Genomic DNA, 18,171 nt, shown 5'->3' on the forward strand with positions numbered 1-18,171 from the left:
GCAATGAAATAATAGTGTAGAATGCGATGGTGGAATATGCGTTATGCATGCAAGTTTTCTCAGTAAGACCCAAGTATAAATCCTACTGAGTTGCCTGGTAAGCCCAGGGTCAAACACAGAGATTAAGGAAAACAATATGCGATGGTAAATTTTGACTACCTTGCAGTAACAAATAAATCAAGGTATTGGTTGGTTGGTTTGTTGTTTAAGGTATAAAGTGAGGTAGATTTGAGAAAAGAGTAAATATGCGACAAATACAATGAGTATGCGGAGGAACGGGTTGAGAAGATCTTTAGCTAGCATTTCCTGAGAATTTGTTCAAGCTATGCGATCATGCTACACTCATGCGATAGCAATTCATTTTCCAATGCAAATGTGATAGCTTCTAATTTTAGGACGCATGCAATGAATGCGATAATGTCTATAGAGATTATTCCTAAGTCTCTACTTATTTCTTTTGCGATGATGAAAGATGCACACATGGACAAGGTGACAGCATACAATCATATCCTATCTCTAGGGTGCATGCAATGCGTTAATAGCAAACAAAACTTATTCCTAAGCTTCTATCTCTTGATTATGCGATTCTAATCTGACTCTCCCGAGCCTAGATTCTAATATGACTTTTCCAAGCCTAGTTATATCCTTAGACTACCCTCCCCAGTATCTCTAATGGACGAATGACGCATATATAATACAAGATGATCACATAAAGTGAAGTTCCCAGGTTATGCTAGTTAGGTGCTTCTCAACTCATTCGACAGATCTAGCTACTCATGCGCAATGTAAAGAGAGTGGACAGATATAAAGATGCAATTCCCATTTTATAGATAGATTCAGAGTACAAAATGACAATGGAAAATAAGGGTAGAGAGCCTGGTAGCAATATCTTGCTTCCCAAGGATTTTACACTGTGTTATCTCTATTCTGCCCAAAAAATGTTCTTGCTTCGGCAAGAGTTAGCCTTCTCTCTGTTTCCACACTTCCCGACACTTTTACGAGTTCACCAGGACGATCTCTCGGCGTAATGATGCATTATTTTATGCGATGAAATAATGGTGTAGAATGTGGTGATGGAATATGCGTTGTGCATGCAAGTTTATTCAGCAAGACCCAAGTATAAACCCTACTGAGTTTCCTGGTAAGCCTAGGGTCGAACACAGAGACTAAGGAAGAACAGTATGCGATGGTAATTTTAGATCATTTTACGATAACAAATAAATCAAAGAGTTGGTTGGTTTGTTGTTTAAGGTATAAAGGTATGCGGCAGATTTGAGAAAAGAGTAAATATGCAACAGATACACTGAGTATGCAGAGGAACGGGTTAAGAAGGTCTTTAGCTAGCGTTTCTTGAGAATGCGTTCAAACTATGCGATCATGCTACACTCATGCGACAGTAGTTCATTTTCTAATACAAATGGGATAGCTCCTAATTTTAGAACGCATGCGATGAATGCGATAATGTCTATAGAGCTTATTCCTAAGTCTCTACTTCTTGCCTATGCGATGATGAAAGATGCACACATGGACAAGGTGACAGCATACAATCATATCCTATCTCTAGGGTGCATGCAATGCGTTAATTGCAAACAAAACTTATTCCTAAGCTTCTACCTCTTGATTATACGGTTCTAATCTGACTCTCCCGAGCCTAGATTCTAATCTGAATTTTTCAAGCCTAGATTCTATCCTTAGACTACCCTCCAGAGTATCTCTAATGGACGAATGACGCATACATAATACAAGATGATCGCATAAAGTAAAGTTCACAGGTTATGCTAGTTAAGTGCTTCTCAACCCATTCGACAGATCTAGCTACTCATGCGTAATGTAAAGAGAGTGGACAGATATAAAGATGCAATTTCCATTTTATAGATAGATTCAGAGTACAAAATGATAATGGAAAATAAGGGTAGAGAGCCTGGTAGCAATATCTTGCTTCCTAAGGCTTTTACACTGTGTTATCTCTATTCTGCCCAAAAAATGTTCTTGCTTCCACAAGAGTTGGCCCTCTCTCTGTTTTTTACACTTTCCGGCACTCTTCCGAGTTGACCAGGACGATCTCGCGGCGTAATGATGCATTATTTTATGCGATGAAATAATGGTGTAGAATGCGGTGGTGGAATATGTGTTGTGCATACAAGTTTATTCAGCAAGACCCAAGTATAAATCCTACTGAGTTGCCTGGTAAGCCCAGGGTCGAACACAGGGACTAAGGAAGAATAGTATGCGATGGTAATTTTAGATCACTTTGCGGTAACAAATAAATCAAAGAGTTGGTTGGTTTGTTGTTTAAGGTATAAAGTGTATGCGACGAATTTGAGAGTAATTATACGACAGATACACTGAGTATGCGGAGGAACGAGTTAAGAAGGTCTTTAGCTAATGTTTCCTAAGAATGCGTTTAAGCTATGCGATCATGCTACATTCATGCGACAGCAGTTCATTTTCCAATGCAAATGCGATAGCTTCTAATTTTAGGACACATGCGATGAATGCGATAATGTCTATAAAGCTTATTCCTAATGTCTCTACTTCTTGCCTATGCGATGATGAAAGATGCATATATGGACAAGATGATAGCATACAATCATATCCTATCTCTAGGGTGCATGCGATGCATTAATAGCAAACAAAACTTATTCCTAAGCTTCTATCTCTTGATTATGCGGTTCTAATCTGACTCTCCCGAGCCTAGATTCTAATCTGACTTTTCCAAGCCTAGATTTTATCCTTAGACTACCCTCCCGAGTATCTCTAATGGACGAATGACGCATACATAATATAAGATGATCACATAAAGTGATGTTCCTAGGTTATGCTAGCTAAGTGCTTCTCAACCCATTCGACAGATTTAGCTACTCATGCGTAATGTAAAGAGAGTGAACAGATAAAAAGATGCAATTTCCATTTTATAGATAGATTCAGAGTACAAAATGACAATGGAAAATAAGGGTAGAGAGCCTGGTAGCAATATCTTGTTTCCCAAGGCTTTTACACTGTGTTATCTCTATTTTGCCCAAAAGATGTTCTTGCTTCCGCAAGAGTTGGCCCTCTCTCTGTTTTCTATGCTTCCCGACACTCTTCCAAGTTCACCAGGATGATCTTTTGACGTAATCTCCCTTTACTCACTTCCGCCTTCTAAGTATAAGGTGTAGAAGAACTCTAAGGTCTGAGGAGCAGAGCTACTAAAGATTTGACCTGGAAAGATTGATGCTTCTAAAGCAGTAGTAGAATATCTATCTGAACTCCTTAAACGAAGGTGACCTCGGGTATTTATAGAGCTTCAGGGTGAAGAACTTTTTCTATTGAATGATTACACTGATGGGATGTCATTAATTCTCTGTCTGAAGTGTCGAATATTTGTCACCGAAAAGTTAAGTGTACTTGCTACAGTATGTCGCTAATGGCTTGTCAACTTAATTCATAATCGACCGTCATCAACTTTCTGTCCCATCGTGATTTATTAAGCTTTAACCTAGATGCGCCCACCTTGAAGCGTCGACTCTATGCAACCACCTTCTTGAGCAGATTTTTGCGAGCGCAAATGATCGCATAGCCTTGCAGTCGCAATCTCTTAATGTGCTCGGACGTTAATTTCTTTGGATCGCCTTTCCACCTTGTGTCAACACATTTTCCTGCATAAAATACGTAAGTTAGCTATTTTAATGCGATGGACGCATGCGATCGCAATGTTGTAAACTTAATGCTTTTGGACACAATATTATATATTTTTACCGTCGCAATCCTGCATTGTTTATAACTTTGCGCTGTAATAATGTGTATTTCTACCCGTTATCAGTCCTTTGCCTGCCATGTTTTTGCTAAGGTCTTGAATGACACTTTCGATTTGGTCAATGAGGGATCCTCGCGAATACGACTTGTGAGTTACCTGCCAAGAAAGACATGGTTAGTGAAGGCCAATGCACTCCTATAAACCCTGTTGTACATAGCCATGGTATCCCTAACACCAGGTCCATTTGTCTGAGATCAATGGCAAGAAAGTCAGTCTTCACGGTCAGGGCGGGAGGATTCAACTCCAGGGCTTTGCATACTCCTTCCTCTTGTATTACCGTACCATTCTCGATCACCACATTGAAGTTTTTTTTGTCGATTGGAAGATGCAGCTCTCTTACTATTTTCTGATGAACAAAGTTGTGGGTTGTTTCACAGTCTATTAGCACAAGGACTTCTTTTCCCTTCAACTCCCCTTTTAGCTTCATTGTTCCTCGAGCGGACAACCCAAACATGGATCTCAGAACAATTTCTGCTTTATCTTCGTCCTCTATGGCTTTCATCTCCTTTAGCTCTTCTCCTTCCTCTTCATCCACGACCGTTTCCTCTTCTTTGTTGGTAATAAATAGCATGAGCTCGCGATTTTCCTTGACTTTGCATCTACAGCCAAGTGCGTATTTCTCATTACATCTAAAACAAAGGCCCTTGTCCAGCTGGTCACGAAACTCACTATCTAATAGGCGCTTCATGGGAGGATCTCTTTTCACGTGGTTACCTTTCACTGGTAAGGTGATGTGTTTTATAGCTTGCACATCCATCGGTCTCCCACTCTTTCTTTCAGATGTTGCACCCTCTTTCATTTGGGTTTCTTTCCTACCCGGCCCAACTACACCCAGGTCCGCTAGTGCTAGCTTCAGGGCCATGTTTCTATCACTCACTAACTGGGCTTCGCGCATACATTCCTCCAAGGTTGTTGGTTTTCTGCTAATCACCTCTACCCTCAACGTAGGTTCCAGCCCATTGATGAAGGTATCTTTGAGAACATCCTCTGTTAAGTCGAGAAGATGAGCTGAATATGCTACAAACTTCTTCACATAGTTTGAGTATGATCCTTCTTGCCTTATCCTCAGTAGTCGCGCACCCAAACTTCCTTCTCCAGTCTGCCTGTATTCAAACATCCTTCTCTTCAGCTCCTCCCACGTAGTGATCACCTTCCGGTTGTGACTCCAACGAAACCAGTCGACCTCATCTGGCCCAAAGCTGATTACCACTACCTTCACCTTCTCCGGATCCGACAACTCATGGATCTCGAAGTAGTGTTCTACTCAATACACCCAAGACTCCAGATTTTCTCCCGCGAATACAAGTATTTCTAGCCTCTTGTACTTACTCTTATCCGGACCTCGCATACCAATGTGTGGTGATGAGTCAGACTCTTCGATCTTCCCCTTGAGCTTCAATCACAGTGCGTCAGTAGTCCCTGATTCCTCAGCCTTCCGGACGGAGTTACTTTCAATCATCTCCTCCGTGAGCTTTTCAATGTTTTTGCATAATCCCATCAGCATCTCTTTTACTTCTGAGATCTCCTTCACGTTCTTCTCCATTCTTTCCTCTAGTTGCTTTTGAGCCATAGCTCTTGTTCGCCCTAGGTTGAAGCGGGCTCTGATACCACTTGCTAGGTTCTTTTTTCCTCCAGTTGCTTTTGAGCCATAGCTCTTGTTCACCCTAGGTTGAAGCGAGCTCTGATACCACTTGCTAGGTTCTTCTTCCCTGCAACAAATAACCTAACCGATATGCAAGAAAGAAAACAAGAAGAGAACAGAGTAATGAGACTAAGATAGATTTATTTATGAACATTCTCCATTGAGCTTTCAAAAGTAATCAAAAATGGAAAAGAAAACATTCCCCAAAATGTAGCAACACTCCTTAAAGAAGACAAGATGATTGAGCAAAAATGGAAATAAAATCAACCAGCACATTAGAGAGAGCTGGTGGTCCTCTCCTGCAAAAGCCACTCTCAACCTTTACCCCAAAATATTCCCTGAAACCTTCCTTCTCCCTCCTGCTACCTTTTAAAATGGTTTTGTGGTCTCTAACTGATTGTTTCTCCTTCTGTCACCTTAGCTGGCTGGCCATTTCCCTTCTTACCCTTGCATTTATAGGTGTAGATAATTTGAGGCTTAACAACCTCCTCCACTTCTTTATTGTAAATAACAATAATTTCACTAGACAGGTAATTTCAAATTTACCATTCACATAATATAATGTAATATATGATCTTAAGCCTTTAGAAAGCCCTTTTTTAGATCTATCCTATCCTAATTTTGTTGTAGTTTAATTTATGTTTGAAATAATTACATGCAGTCTGTTTTTAATGCAATGGCAAGAAACATTGTAGCCATCGCCACAAATGGTTCGGGTTGTCGTATGATTATAGAACATGGTATCTGTCAAAGTTTTATATGAGTTGATTTTGTACTAGTTTACTCAACAGTATCATTATAAACTCGCCCATTCTAGCAAACAATAAATGTGGGTGAGTTTAATTTATTTATAATATGTACTCTTAATTTTTAAGGGTTAAGGGTTTAGTTTATTCACTAAATTTTCATGTTTGTGTCAAATAGCCCATTAACTTTAAATGATATGTAATAGTGTTCTAAACATTCAATTTAATATCTAATAGATTTTTGCTTTATCATACTTGAAATAGAAATTAAAGTTGAATTGAAGGACTTATTAGATACAAAATCGAAAACATAGAAATTTGTTAAAGTATTTGAGTACTACCTAAAATTGTAATTTAACATACTTCTTACTATGAATGATATATTAATCTATTAATATGGCTATATTTGTTTAAATTTTGGTATAGGAACTATGTGGTTCAACATGTAATTGGGCCCGACATCAAGGACAATTGGAGGGGAAATTTAGTGATTTAGCCAGCAGTAAATTTGGTTGCAATGTGGTGAAGAAATGCTTGAAAATTGATCAACAAAAGGAAGTTGTCAAAATCATTATGGAATTAGCCCATTCAATTGACTTTCTTAATGTTGCTCAAGATCCTTTTGACAATTACACTATTCAATCTGCATTTGAACGAACTCATTCTACAGTAATATTATCGGACTCCTTCTCTCTCTATATATATATATATTATCAAAGGCTTATCAATTGAATACAAAATTAAAAAAATCTCACATATTTTTTTTGGGGATGGAAGAACTTTACTATGAATTGGTGAAATGCATCAACGTTTATTCGTCGATACTCCAAACCAAATTGTATGGAAAAAAAGTAATGTCCAAAATTCATAAGCTTAATGCCACACCATATACTTCTGGAATGGGAAATAAATTTGGTATGTCTATCAAAATCAATGATTCCTCTCCTTTTGCAAATTTATTTGTGTAGTTCATCATAATTAATCCCCAAGATTTTATGTGGAAGATTTAATAATCTGGTGAGGAGATTAATTATTTGGACTTAATTTCAAGGTAAGTGACACTACTATTAGAATACCTCAATGACACGAGGCGAGACAAAAGTTAGATATATGTTGATGTACATATTTTCATGTGACTTATTATGAAACTATGAACGTATGCCATGTGATTGATTATGAAATTATGAATGTATGCCATGTGATTTACTATGAGTGATTTATTACGTACATGTTTTCAAGGGATCTAGTGCATGCAAGTGATGCACTAAAGTCGATCCATTATTATGAGATTATGAATGTTTGTCAAGACTGATTAGCATGACATTATTTACAAGATTTTATGTGGGACTCATGCATATGCGATTGTTACATGAAATTATGAATTTGGTATGTGATCTATTTTCCTTCCCATAGTTTTTGACGGTACGAAAGTGGTGCATGTTCAACGACTCTAGTGCATGATAGTTTATGTGCTAGGGTCAGTATATACAAAAGTGATACATACCTAGTATTGGGGATTGAGGTGTACGGAAATAGCATACACTCAGTGGGTTATGTCTACACAAAAGTGGTGCACATCCCAACATTCTTAGTGTAAACTTGGGGTGTGTGAAAGTGATGCATGTCCAAAAGGTCTTATGTATATGAAAGTGATATACACGGGACATGATATATATGAAATTGATGCACGCTTAGAGGAAAGGAAACAAAGTGAGCGAGGAATGAAAAATCTTAGGTCTCACTAGCATAGAGCTGTTTAAGTTCATGCTTACATGTGATTGCATAAGTTGACCCCAACAGGGAGATTACTGACAAAGTATTTTATATATTCAATTTTTCTTTAAATGTTTTTTTCTTTCGAGTAAAGGCTAAGTACATGAACATGGTGGGAAGATCTATTGATGGTACCATATGAGACTAGAGAGTCGCTTCTGTTCAATATCATATCTTAAGAAGTTTTGAAAGTTTAAAAGGGAACAACTGAGTTTAGTAATTTTAAATTTAAATGTTTTATTTTGTTTTATTCATTTATTTTTAAACAATACTTTAGGGATCTTGAACTAAACTTTGCTTTAGTGTTCTTAGATTATGTTTTTGGCGATGGTTTAATATATATATATATATATATATATATAAATTCAATCTTTGTCAAGTCATCTATGTTTTCAATTTTTTGTTTAAATTTAAAAGGTTTGTTAGTTGAGGGATTTTTAAACCTATTGAAGAAAACTAATGAACTAAATTAGCCATTGAAACGACCAAATGCACACCTTAAAAACTCAAAGACCAAAAAGGGTAATTTTCCCTCTTATTTAATTAAAGCAAAATTATTTGAATCTACCACTTCTAGGAAGAAATAGAGATGTCTTAAATGCTGACGGGATGGCTCCAAATCTTAATACCTGCTATAATATTTCATGTAAAAAAAAAAAAAGGGTATTATACTCTGTACAAAAGGGCGTAAAGGGGTATAAACAGAATGTTTACCTCCTAAACAAAAGCAAAACAAAACAAACAAACAGAAAGCTTACACAAGTTTTTCACTTATCAGGTGAATATGCAACATTCCTTCTAAAGATCTCAAGTGAGTTGGGCGAAATATGTTGACAAGATAATATTGTGAGCACGATCAACCGGAACTTCTTTCCTGCCAACCATTTAAGATGAGTGTGTTAGTAACCAAACAATATAAAATTTATCGCAAATGTTGAATAAGAACAAAATATATACCATGGAGGGTTGATACGAATTAAGTTCCCAACTTCAAGTTCGACAACGCTGCAAACTCGTTGGCTGAAAATAACTGTCCTTTTTTCACCTTCGGTTGCAATGGATTCATCACCATTTTGCAACAGAGAGCGCTTCAAAATCAAATGATAGAAGTATCATTTCAGCAAATGGTACTGGGGCAAGAAATTCAGTGAAGAAACTATGAGCAGGAAATATAAATTCCTCTGCAAACGTGTGGTGTGACTTGAGTTTTTGGCGCATGAAAAACAGGAATAAATCAGGAACCATAGAACGGGAAACAAATCTGAAAAAAATCTATGAGACGAACGAACAAAGGCTCCAGAGTTCCTCTTGAGTCTTTACTCAATGCACGGGATAAGCTACAGGAACGATCACCGGATGGTTCCGTCTCCCCCTACTGCTGCATCATATGCAAATCGGCAGAGGAAACACAAGCCCACACAAGCCCATCTTTTTTTTTCTTTTTCCTACTTTATATTTCCGATTAATATTTCCAATATATCCTCTATTACTACTTTCACAATACTCTACAATTTATATTTCCAGAAAAAGATTTATCTCATCCACATATCTAAACCAAGGCAAAGGATTGACAAAGGAGATCGTTGGACAAGATAATAACAGGACAATGAGAGAGAAGGAAGCGTACAACATCCTAATTTCAATGCTAATTTCACTTAGATTCCTAACATATTTAAATCAAACATTACAATTTTATTCACCTTCAGCTGAAATACCAAATGGAAATTCCCAATCCATGAGAAAGATGTATAAGTTCTCATATTACACTTGTCTAAAACAAAGAAAGTACCTCCATGTTTATAAAGAGGCAAGAGCATACTGTTAACTTTGCATCCAAGTATCTTGATAGGATCTTTACATCAATGCAGCCTAACACACCAAAAGAGATGTTAAAAAACTAAGGTACAACACTGATGGAAGGATTTAAAATATTGATGATGCTGAAAATACCATTTGGAGTTGTGCTGCAATGTAGCCCATTCAAGAAGTTGATCTCTCTTTCTTTTTCGCTCTGCATGACTTGCTGCAGCTTTCCAAATAAGCCAATTCTGTAGAATCGAATTGACAAGAGCCAGGTACTAGGTCAACTGACCCGAAATTACATGGTTGAATTCAAATTTGGCAAAGAACTTCAGCACAAAATTACAGAGTTTAGTTCTTCTGGTTTACCCTAGTGGATTTGGCACCAACCCAGAAGTCCTTTCAGCGTCCATACATGCAGCAACTAAAGCTTCCTCAAATCTATCCGTAATTGATTGCTCATTTGTACATAGGCCTGCAAGCTTCAAGTTCTGATCATTGACCTGCACAAGCATATTGGAACAATAATTTGCATACTGAGCAAAATAAACCATTTGCACGACCATCAAAACATACCTCATGGTCACTTGACTCGTTATCCGAGGAAATATGGGAATCTTCACTGTCAGCCCTTCTATCTACAGATGTAACAAGAGCTCTCTTCTCAACAATTGGGAGCATTTTCCCTCCAAGTTGGCTACGCTACAGCAAATGGAATTTAATTGAAATTGACCACTGTATACAAGCAATTGTTTGGCGATGAAAGCTAAAGAAAGCTTAATACTTGCATTATATTTATCATTTTTTTTTCTTTATTTTTTCCTTTCTTTTTTTTGGGGGGGTGGGGTTCCGTTCATTCCATAAAAACAAGAACCTAACAGGCCAAGGATGAGTCTTTTAACATTTTTCCTCTTGCTAACTTAACAAGTGAATTCGTTTAAGTATGACTCTTTTTGAGCCTTCCACAACTACTAAATTATCTAATGACAATATGAAAAACTTGAAAGCTTTCAGTATCTGATACCTTTCCTTCCTGATGTTCTAGAAAATGAATAATATTATTTTGTGTTCGAGCTGTCCTCAACAATAAAGTTGTCCTATATCCTCCTGAAGATAAAGGTCATTTATTACAAAAAGCTAATTTCTTTGCTAATTTGTAGAGGAGATATGGGGTTTGACATAGTGTAATGCCTCTCTTTGGTTCTTACTTCTAGGCCTTCTTATGGGGTTTGAAATATTAATCTGTTTTCCTTTTGTCCTCGATTAATAATAGGTAGGGCTCCTTTTTGTAATGTGTTCTTGCAGTCTCTAGGTTGATTGGACTGGGTTTTTCTATGTGATCCTTTCCATCACGATTTTAATCCTTGATTAACATTTTTAAAAAAAAATAAATAAATAAATAAATAAAATATGATATACAATCAACCAGATTACTATGCATCAAAATCAATATAAAGATCCAAAAGTTGATCAAGAAATGTTACTAAAAAACAATCAAGAAACTCAACCTAGTAATGGATCTAAAAACTTTGCCATCACATTAGGAATGCAATTGGGTAAAATGTTGGGAGTATTAAGAAGCCTATAGTCATTGAATGAAAAGCTCATAAGTTATTATACATAAAGTGGATTGAAAGGGCAAGGAGGAGGCATATTTTGGGATTAGTCTTCGGATAGAACTAAACCATTTGAATGCTTAGTAAACTAAAGAAAGCTAAAGAAATTGTTCGGCAATGAAAGCTAAAGAAATGGAAAACCTATGACATTAGGAATCAACCAGATTACTATGCATCAAAATCAATATAAAGATCAAAAAGTTGATCTAGAAATGTTACTAAAAAAAAATCAAGAAAATCAACCTAGTAATGGATCAAAAAACTTTGCCATCACATTAGGAATGCAATTGGGTAAAATGTTGGGAGTATTAAGAAGCCTATAGCCATTGAATGAAAAGCTCATTAGTTATTATACATAAAGTGGATTGAAAGGGCAAGGAGGAGGCATATTTTGGGATTAGTCTTCGGATAGAACTAAACCATTTGAATGCTTAGTGAACTTCCACATTTTTATATCTTGTAATACATTTGAATGCTCATAAGTTAAGGCATATTTTATAATATCAAGATTAGGTTCCTATCAAATTAGCTGTTAGGAGTACTTATAGGAAAGACATTGATTATAAGGTTAATTGAGGCATATTAGTTATTGGATGACAGGTTAGAAATAAAGTATAAGTGAATGCTTAGGAGGCATATTTTCTACTAAAAAATTTAGTTTTAGAAGTTATTGTTTCAAAGATCTGATTGAATTTATCGTGACTTAGCATTACTAATAGATAATAAGATGCTTCAGTAATAGATATTAAGATGCTTTAGAAAGTTAAAAGAAACAAACATACCCATTCAAGATGTCCATCTAGTGAGCTATTCTTATCTTTGAGGACATCTAAAAGCTCAGCAATTGAACTCTCACTATTTCCACAGTTCAGCGCAGGTCCTATGTCAGATTGGTCTTCAAATTCTTCCACCAAATCTTCGAGACATTCTGCAGCTGGATACTTCTCAGTTCTTGACGCAAAAGCATCAAAGGTATCAGATAAATTATAAACCTTGGATATGGATGCTGAGCAGAGTCTATCCTCACAAATAACAGAGCATGATTGTTCTCTCCTCTGTGAATGAAACCTAAATTTAGGTTTGGCTTTGCCTCTGATTCCTGAAGCAGTAGATTTGTAATCAATACCAACAGCAGTTCACAAATTTTAAGAAAATAGCAGCATGTAAAAAAAGATGTATCAGCCTATGGAGGATTATCATCATAAGTGTTATTTGTAATTGATTGGCTCATGTATCCAAAATGGTTTAAATCCAACCAACTAAAGAAATGGATTTAAGTAACCAATCCTAACAACTACGAGCAAATTCATTCAACTTTCAGCTCGCATAATGCTCTTGCCTATTGGTCTATAAGCATACCAAAAGATCAATCAAATGATTCAATAAGCCAACTATTTAGCCCGTACCACTTGAATCGTGGAGTATGGCTTAAATGAAAATGAAAATCAATCGGATTGAGAAATATTATCAAAAGAGATGTTTTAAGAAAATTATTTTCATAGGAATTACAGAAAGACAGGAAAGCTATGACATTCTTCGACCTCCATGCTGCAAAAACACTTTTTATGGTATTACTCATGGAATAAAAAGATATTTGTTGCTATGCTATTGGCTTTTGAGGCTTACACCTTGAGGCAGCTCAAATCTTTAGCCATGAGTCTAAGCCTTATTTGATCATAAGCAAGCTGTCCCTACATGAAAGTAGGTCAAACCTAAGAGTCTTTGTGCCTTGTGAAACAGCTAAAAATATAAATAACAGTTTACTATTTGTCTTCAAAAGTATAAAAGTCCACTTATGTATTCTGTTAGACCCCCAATTATCCACACGTACAAAAGGAAGGGTAAAAAGGGGACTCATCACAGGGACAGTGTAGGAGGAGGACGAGAGTTCTGTTATAAAAGTCCACTTATGTATTCTGTTAGACCCCCAGTTATCCACACATACAGAAGGAAGGGTAAAAAGGGGACTCATCACAGGGGCAATGTAGGAGGAGGACAAGAGTTTCGTTATTTTTGTTGTGGGGACCAGCAGAGCGGTTTATGAAGGGTTTGGGGGTATCAGCCAGTTTTTGTGAAGTTTTTGAGCTGAAAAGCTCGAGAGAAGGAGAGAACGAATACGAGACACGGATACGACACAAACACGGCAACATATCATTTTAAAAAAATTCTAGGGCATGACACTACAAGGACAGATTCATAAAAATGTACATTTATATATATATTTTATGCCAAAAGAAAATTCAAAGCAAATGAGTTTATGCATTTATAATCCTTAAAAAATTAGTTTGATGTATTTCACATTCAAATTTTATTATTATTGTCATATATGACATGTGTTTTTTGGCCTACTCAACAAGTATTTTATGCTTGTATTAAAAAAAAAAAAAAAAAAAGGTGTTCTATGTATATCTAACACATTTATTGGACAAGTGTTCGATACGTGTCTAACAAGTGTCCAAGTATCCGACAAAGACACACTAACCAAACTAAAGTGTGTGCTTCTTAGTTGTTGGGCCTTTCTGAGTGCAAAGATATTTAGATATCTAATATATTCATGCTAATACATCATTGCTCGAGATAATTTAGCCCATAGCTAGTTTTACGACCACCATTTAAAGAAACATTGATGACAAAAATTACAAGATGCCAATAATGTTAAGAATTTTTTATAATATTTATTAAAAAATAATAATAAATAAAAGTGACAATTGATAGAAGTGAACTTTTCTATTAAAACAAAAAAATATACATTAAAAGAATTAATGTAACCATTACATCGAGTGATGCTTGTTTTTACTCCTTTTTTTAAGAAAAAAAAAAATAATTAATGTTTTTTCAATGTTCTTCAATTTAAACTCAGGCTTATGCCTCATATCACTTCAAAACTTACGTCTCACCTCTTCAAAGAAAAAAAGCTTCAAGGTGCTTTTAGTCTTTTAAAACATTAATGTGTGTGAACATAATTAAGCCATGGTGACACTCCTATAATAAGTCTGCCTACTTCAGGACCTGTTAATCATCAAGGTCATTAGAAGGATGAGCTTATAACACATACGGAAAAAAGTACCCACAACTAGGAATAAGGTAGTACCTTTATCTGAGCTGCATGCTCCAGAGTATGCTATATAGGATGAAGAAAAGGAAGCACTGTTATTCAGAACCTTAACTACCTTGGTTTCTTTGTTTACTGGAAACCATGAGCATACACCAGTTTGCCTTTTAGTTGCACAACCAGGAGGACTATCTTCATTTAACCTCTTGGCACCAGAGGCAGGAGAGAATTCGAGAGCACATTGCTTGCCTTTCCAAAGATATAATAACCAGTACATTTTAAATTAGAGGGGAAGAATGCTAGAAGACACAAAATATAAGGGCATTCGCAGAGCCCTTAACCAATCCCAGTATTATTGACTATTACGGTGGGGCAATTAATGATCGGAACATGAATGAAAGATGTGAAAAGTGCCTGATTGATAAGTTATCAGTACAAGACCTTTAGAAACTACCTCCCAGTTACAAAAGGAGGTAAGATGATGAAAAGTAACAAAAACTCATTTTCCAGTTGAAAGATATATAGGACATTGCTTTGTAAGGGGATACAGAAAAGATACTTCACCTTTGAGCCTGTCCAGCCTTAAATTGAGCTGAAGTTCTTCCTAATAAAGTGTAAAGATATATGAGTCTTTTTGTATCAAACAAGGACAAAAAATAATTCAACCTAAACAGAAAAAATCACATCTAAGAATGGACAAGGCCAAGTATTGAAAAATAAATAATAGAAAAAAAAACCAAAGGCACAAATTTTTATTGATACTCAAAGTTACACAAAGTTAACACTTCTTTAGGAATTAAGTTAAAAGCCCATAAAGCAATAAGACTAGCGTCTAAAACGTAAACATGGTCTAAAAATCATTTACAAGTTACAACAAAGCTCGCCAACAAGAATTGATCTCATAATGACTCAAAAACAAAAATTATAACAATCTCATAAAAGAGCATTCAAAATTCTCACGGAAACTAACTTTTTTTCTTGATTCAGAGGCGTTTCTTAGAAGATATAAGAAACCAAAATGGCTAACAATATCAGATATCCTGATTTTAGAAAAACATAGCTAAAAATGGGTGAGGAAAAACTAAAACGTGTAAGCCTACTTCCAGATGTAAGATAGTTTGGACGTTATTCTCAAATAAATTAGGCAAGACTAAGAGTAAAGACTCTTTAAAGCTTGAAAGTATCATTTGTGATTTTATGATTGTATGAGCAAAAAAACAACTTCAATCACCTTTAAGGAAAAAATAGGTTTCCGTGAAAACAACTACAAAAATACTCATCCAAACGCGACCAAACCTGTTTTTATTCACTTCTTACAATACTTGTTTTTTTCCTATTTTTTATTCGAATAGCAGAAACTGTTTCCAGACCACTTCCATATAGCCACTAGCATTTATTTCAAAGTCAATTTCATGAGTTAATAAATATTTCATTCAAGACAGAGTTGAAGAATAAGTTCAAAACTTGCACGTAATTGATGGAAAAGAAACAAAAATCAACTAATGCCTTGATTCATAACCATTTCGATTATTATTTTGGAAAATTAAACTTACAAACACTACATTCATCTATTGCTTTCTCTTTTTTGTTATTTACTTTTTAAGGGTGTTTTCAAAAACCGAATATGGCTTAGAATTCAAATGTTTAGTATTCAAAGCAAGTTGTAGGAAAACAAGCATAATTTCAAAAAAAGAAAAAAGAAAAAAACGAAATGGTTATCAAACTACACCTAATATATCACTATCACTACTTATTTTTTAAAAGAATACAAATATCAAAGCCCTGAATATCGTCGTTCAAGACAAAAACGTTGTGTAAAAAAATCCCTGGAACAAGATTAAGGGTACACAAGGTGATTAGAGAAAACGAGATACAAACCTTTTCCTCCATAGCTCCTTCAGTTGAATGAAAATCATCGTCCTCTGTAGCGATCAGATTAGAAAATAAAGCCAATAAATTAATCATCGGCCTAGGGGGAGGAAACAAAAAAAAGTCTAATAACCAAGGTGAAGGAAGTACCGGAGATGTCGCAGTCAGAGTCTGCATTCGCCTGCATTTCTCTCCTGAAACAACCGGACACCGGCGTTCACAACAGGAATATTGAACAAACAAGAAATTTCAATGATGAAGGCGATGCATAGGCAATGGATTGGAGCTTTTCAGAGCCTCTGGGGCGAGATTTTTCCCGGTAGAGGGTTTCATTTTTGTTTAGGTTGGTTTCAATTTATTCTTGAATTTCAAAATCTCTACTCTCTGCTAAATACTTACCTTTAGATTTTAATCTCTATTAATTAATTTAAAATCATTTAATTTAATTTTAATGATGAATGATAATGAAAATTAATTTATTATAATCCTTTTAGTTTTTTTTAAATGAATATAGACATTAATAATAAAGATGGAAATTATGTATTTAGTGAAATTGATGCTAATATAAATTTTGAAATCTAGAGACTCAAATTGAAATAAAGCGTGAATTTCAAAGATAAAATTGTAAAGTTTTAAAACTTAAAGAACAAAATTGAAACCAAATTCAAGTGAAAATGAAGCTAAAAAGAAAAAATCGAGAGCTTCATGATCACCTCAAAGGAAATTCCAAACTTGAAGGCTGCAAACCGAAGAGTACAACATCGAGATGTTGTGCATAGCGTCTCGATGCTAGGAACTTCAACGAAAGTTTGAGCACACATTTGAACAATTTTTAGAAATATTAGACAACATTAGCTTTGTTTTCTCTCGATTTTAAGGCATCCGAATCTTAGCTCTCTCTACGGTTTTGAAGCTTAATTTTAGACTTTTCTTCTCTCCCATAATAATCCATCCACCCAATGTCGATCTCTGGTGATATTATTCTGAATGAGCAACTAAACTTCACACTCCTATTCAAAGATTGGTTATATTATAATTGTAATGTTGTGAGGATTGTTATTTAATTTGTAAATTTTCTTTGTATGCAAGTGTTCTTTGATTTTTTATTCTTATTTACGAACATGCAATTTTGGTTAATTTAATTGACGTCTCGCCTGATGTTTGGTAAGACTTGATTTCTCCCTTGTGCTATTTAACTCTTACTTTCCTTTAGAAATTACCAAATTAAACAAACCCTTCCCTTATTACCTTTTGTTGAAAATTTGGTTGTGAGAAATTACAATTACAACATATACATTTCACTTCCTCCTTCTTCTAATGCTACGAACATGTCCTAGTTGTTGGGAATGATGTTCTAAATCTCTTTGTAATCTTGTAGTTTGTAAACTCTATATAAACATATTGTTGTTAATAAAATAATTATTATTTAATAAACATGTACTCGATCCAATAAACTAACATCCGAGGTTATTTAATTTAAACAAGTATGTAGAGACATATAAGTGGATCTTGTTTAAATGATAATCTAAATGGTCATGGATAAGACTGGGTACCTTATCCTGATGACACTACAGATACGACCCACTTTGTAGATGTTACAAGTGTTGTAAAGTGCTACAAATGATTTGATCCTGATCATTCATGTGGAGACATGCGAGCGGGGTATCCTATACAAAGAGTTTGTATAAGACCGGACCACAGAATGATTAGTCTCTTTATATAATACCGTTAATAATAGAGACTTATATTTCACTAGGATGACCATAGGTGACATGACCTAAATCCTGAGTGAGTTGTGAACTCCTGCTCATGAAGGCGGTCCTTTGATTTGTATGGGTGAGAGTGGCCAGATTGCCAACTCAACAAGCCTACCATTT

General features: G+C 35.5%; 2 protein-coding genes across 7 annotated transcripts; both read right to left on the reverse strand.

The window, feature by feature from the left end:
* Positions 1-3,371: 3,371 nt before the first annotated feature.
* Positions 3,372-6,237, reverse strand: LOC120092698. Its single transcript, XM_039050853.1, has 2 exons — positions 3,739-6,237; positions 3,372-3,638 (listed from the first exon to the last, which is right to left on the reverse strand). Exon 1 carries the CDS (start codon positions 4,911-4,913, stop codon positions 3,855-3,857), a length of 1,059 nt encoding a protein of 352 aa, XP_038906781.1. The 5' UTR covers positions 4,914-6,237; the 3' UTR covers positions 3,372-3,638; positions 3,739-3,854.
* Positions 6,238-8,428: 2,191 nt separating this feature from the next.
* On the reverse strand, positions 8,429-16,635 carry LOC120070303. 6 transcript variants are annotated; one of them, XM_039022223.1, is made up of 12 exons: positions 16,445-16,635; positions 16,304-16,347; positions 14,990-15,029; positions 14,465-14,674; positions 12,156-12,472; positions 10,334-10,459; positions 10,127-10,260; positions 9,908-10,005; positions 9,747-9,826; positions 8,915-9,045; positions 8,716-8,831; positions 8,429-8,589 (listed from the first exon to the last, which is right to left on the reverse strand). In XM_039022223.1, the coding sequence occupies exons 1-11, from the start codon at positions 16,479-16,481 to the stop codon at positions 8,765-8,767; spliced, it is 1,284 nt and encodes a 427-aa protein (XP_038878151.1). In that variant the 5' UTR covers positions 16,482-16,635; the 3' UTR covers positions 8,429-8,589; positions 8,716-8,764. The 6 variants fall into 6 exon arrangements, 5 of the variants coding, with proteins under 5 accessions (XP_038878151.1, XP_038878152.1, XP_038878150.1 ...); XM_039022224.1 differs by having other exon boundaries at positions 8,469-8,586; XM_039022222.1 differs by having other exon boundaries at positions 8,568-8,831.
* Positions 16,636-18,171: the final 1,536 nt, after the last annotated feature.

The sequence above is a fragment of the Benincasa hispida genome, chromosome 1 (genome assembly GCF_009727055.1).
Source record: "Benincasa hispida cultivar B227 chromosome 1, ASM972705v1, whole genome shotgun sequence".
In the NCBI taxonomy this organism is placed as follows: domain Eukaryota; kingdom Viridiplantae; phylum Streptophyta; class Magnoliopsida; order Cucurbitales; family Cucurbitaceae; genus Benincasa; species Benincasa hispida.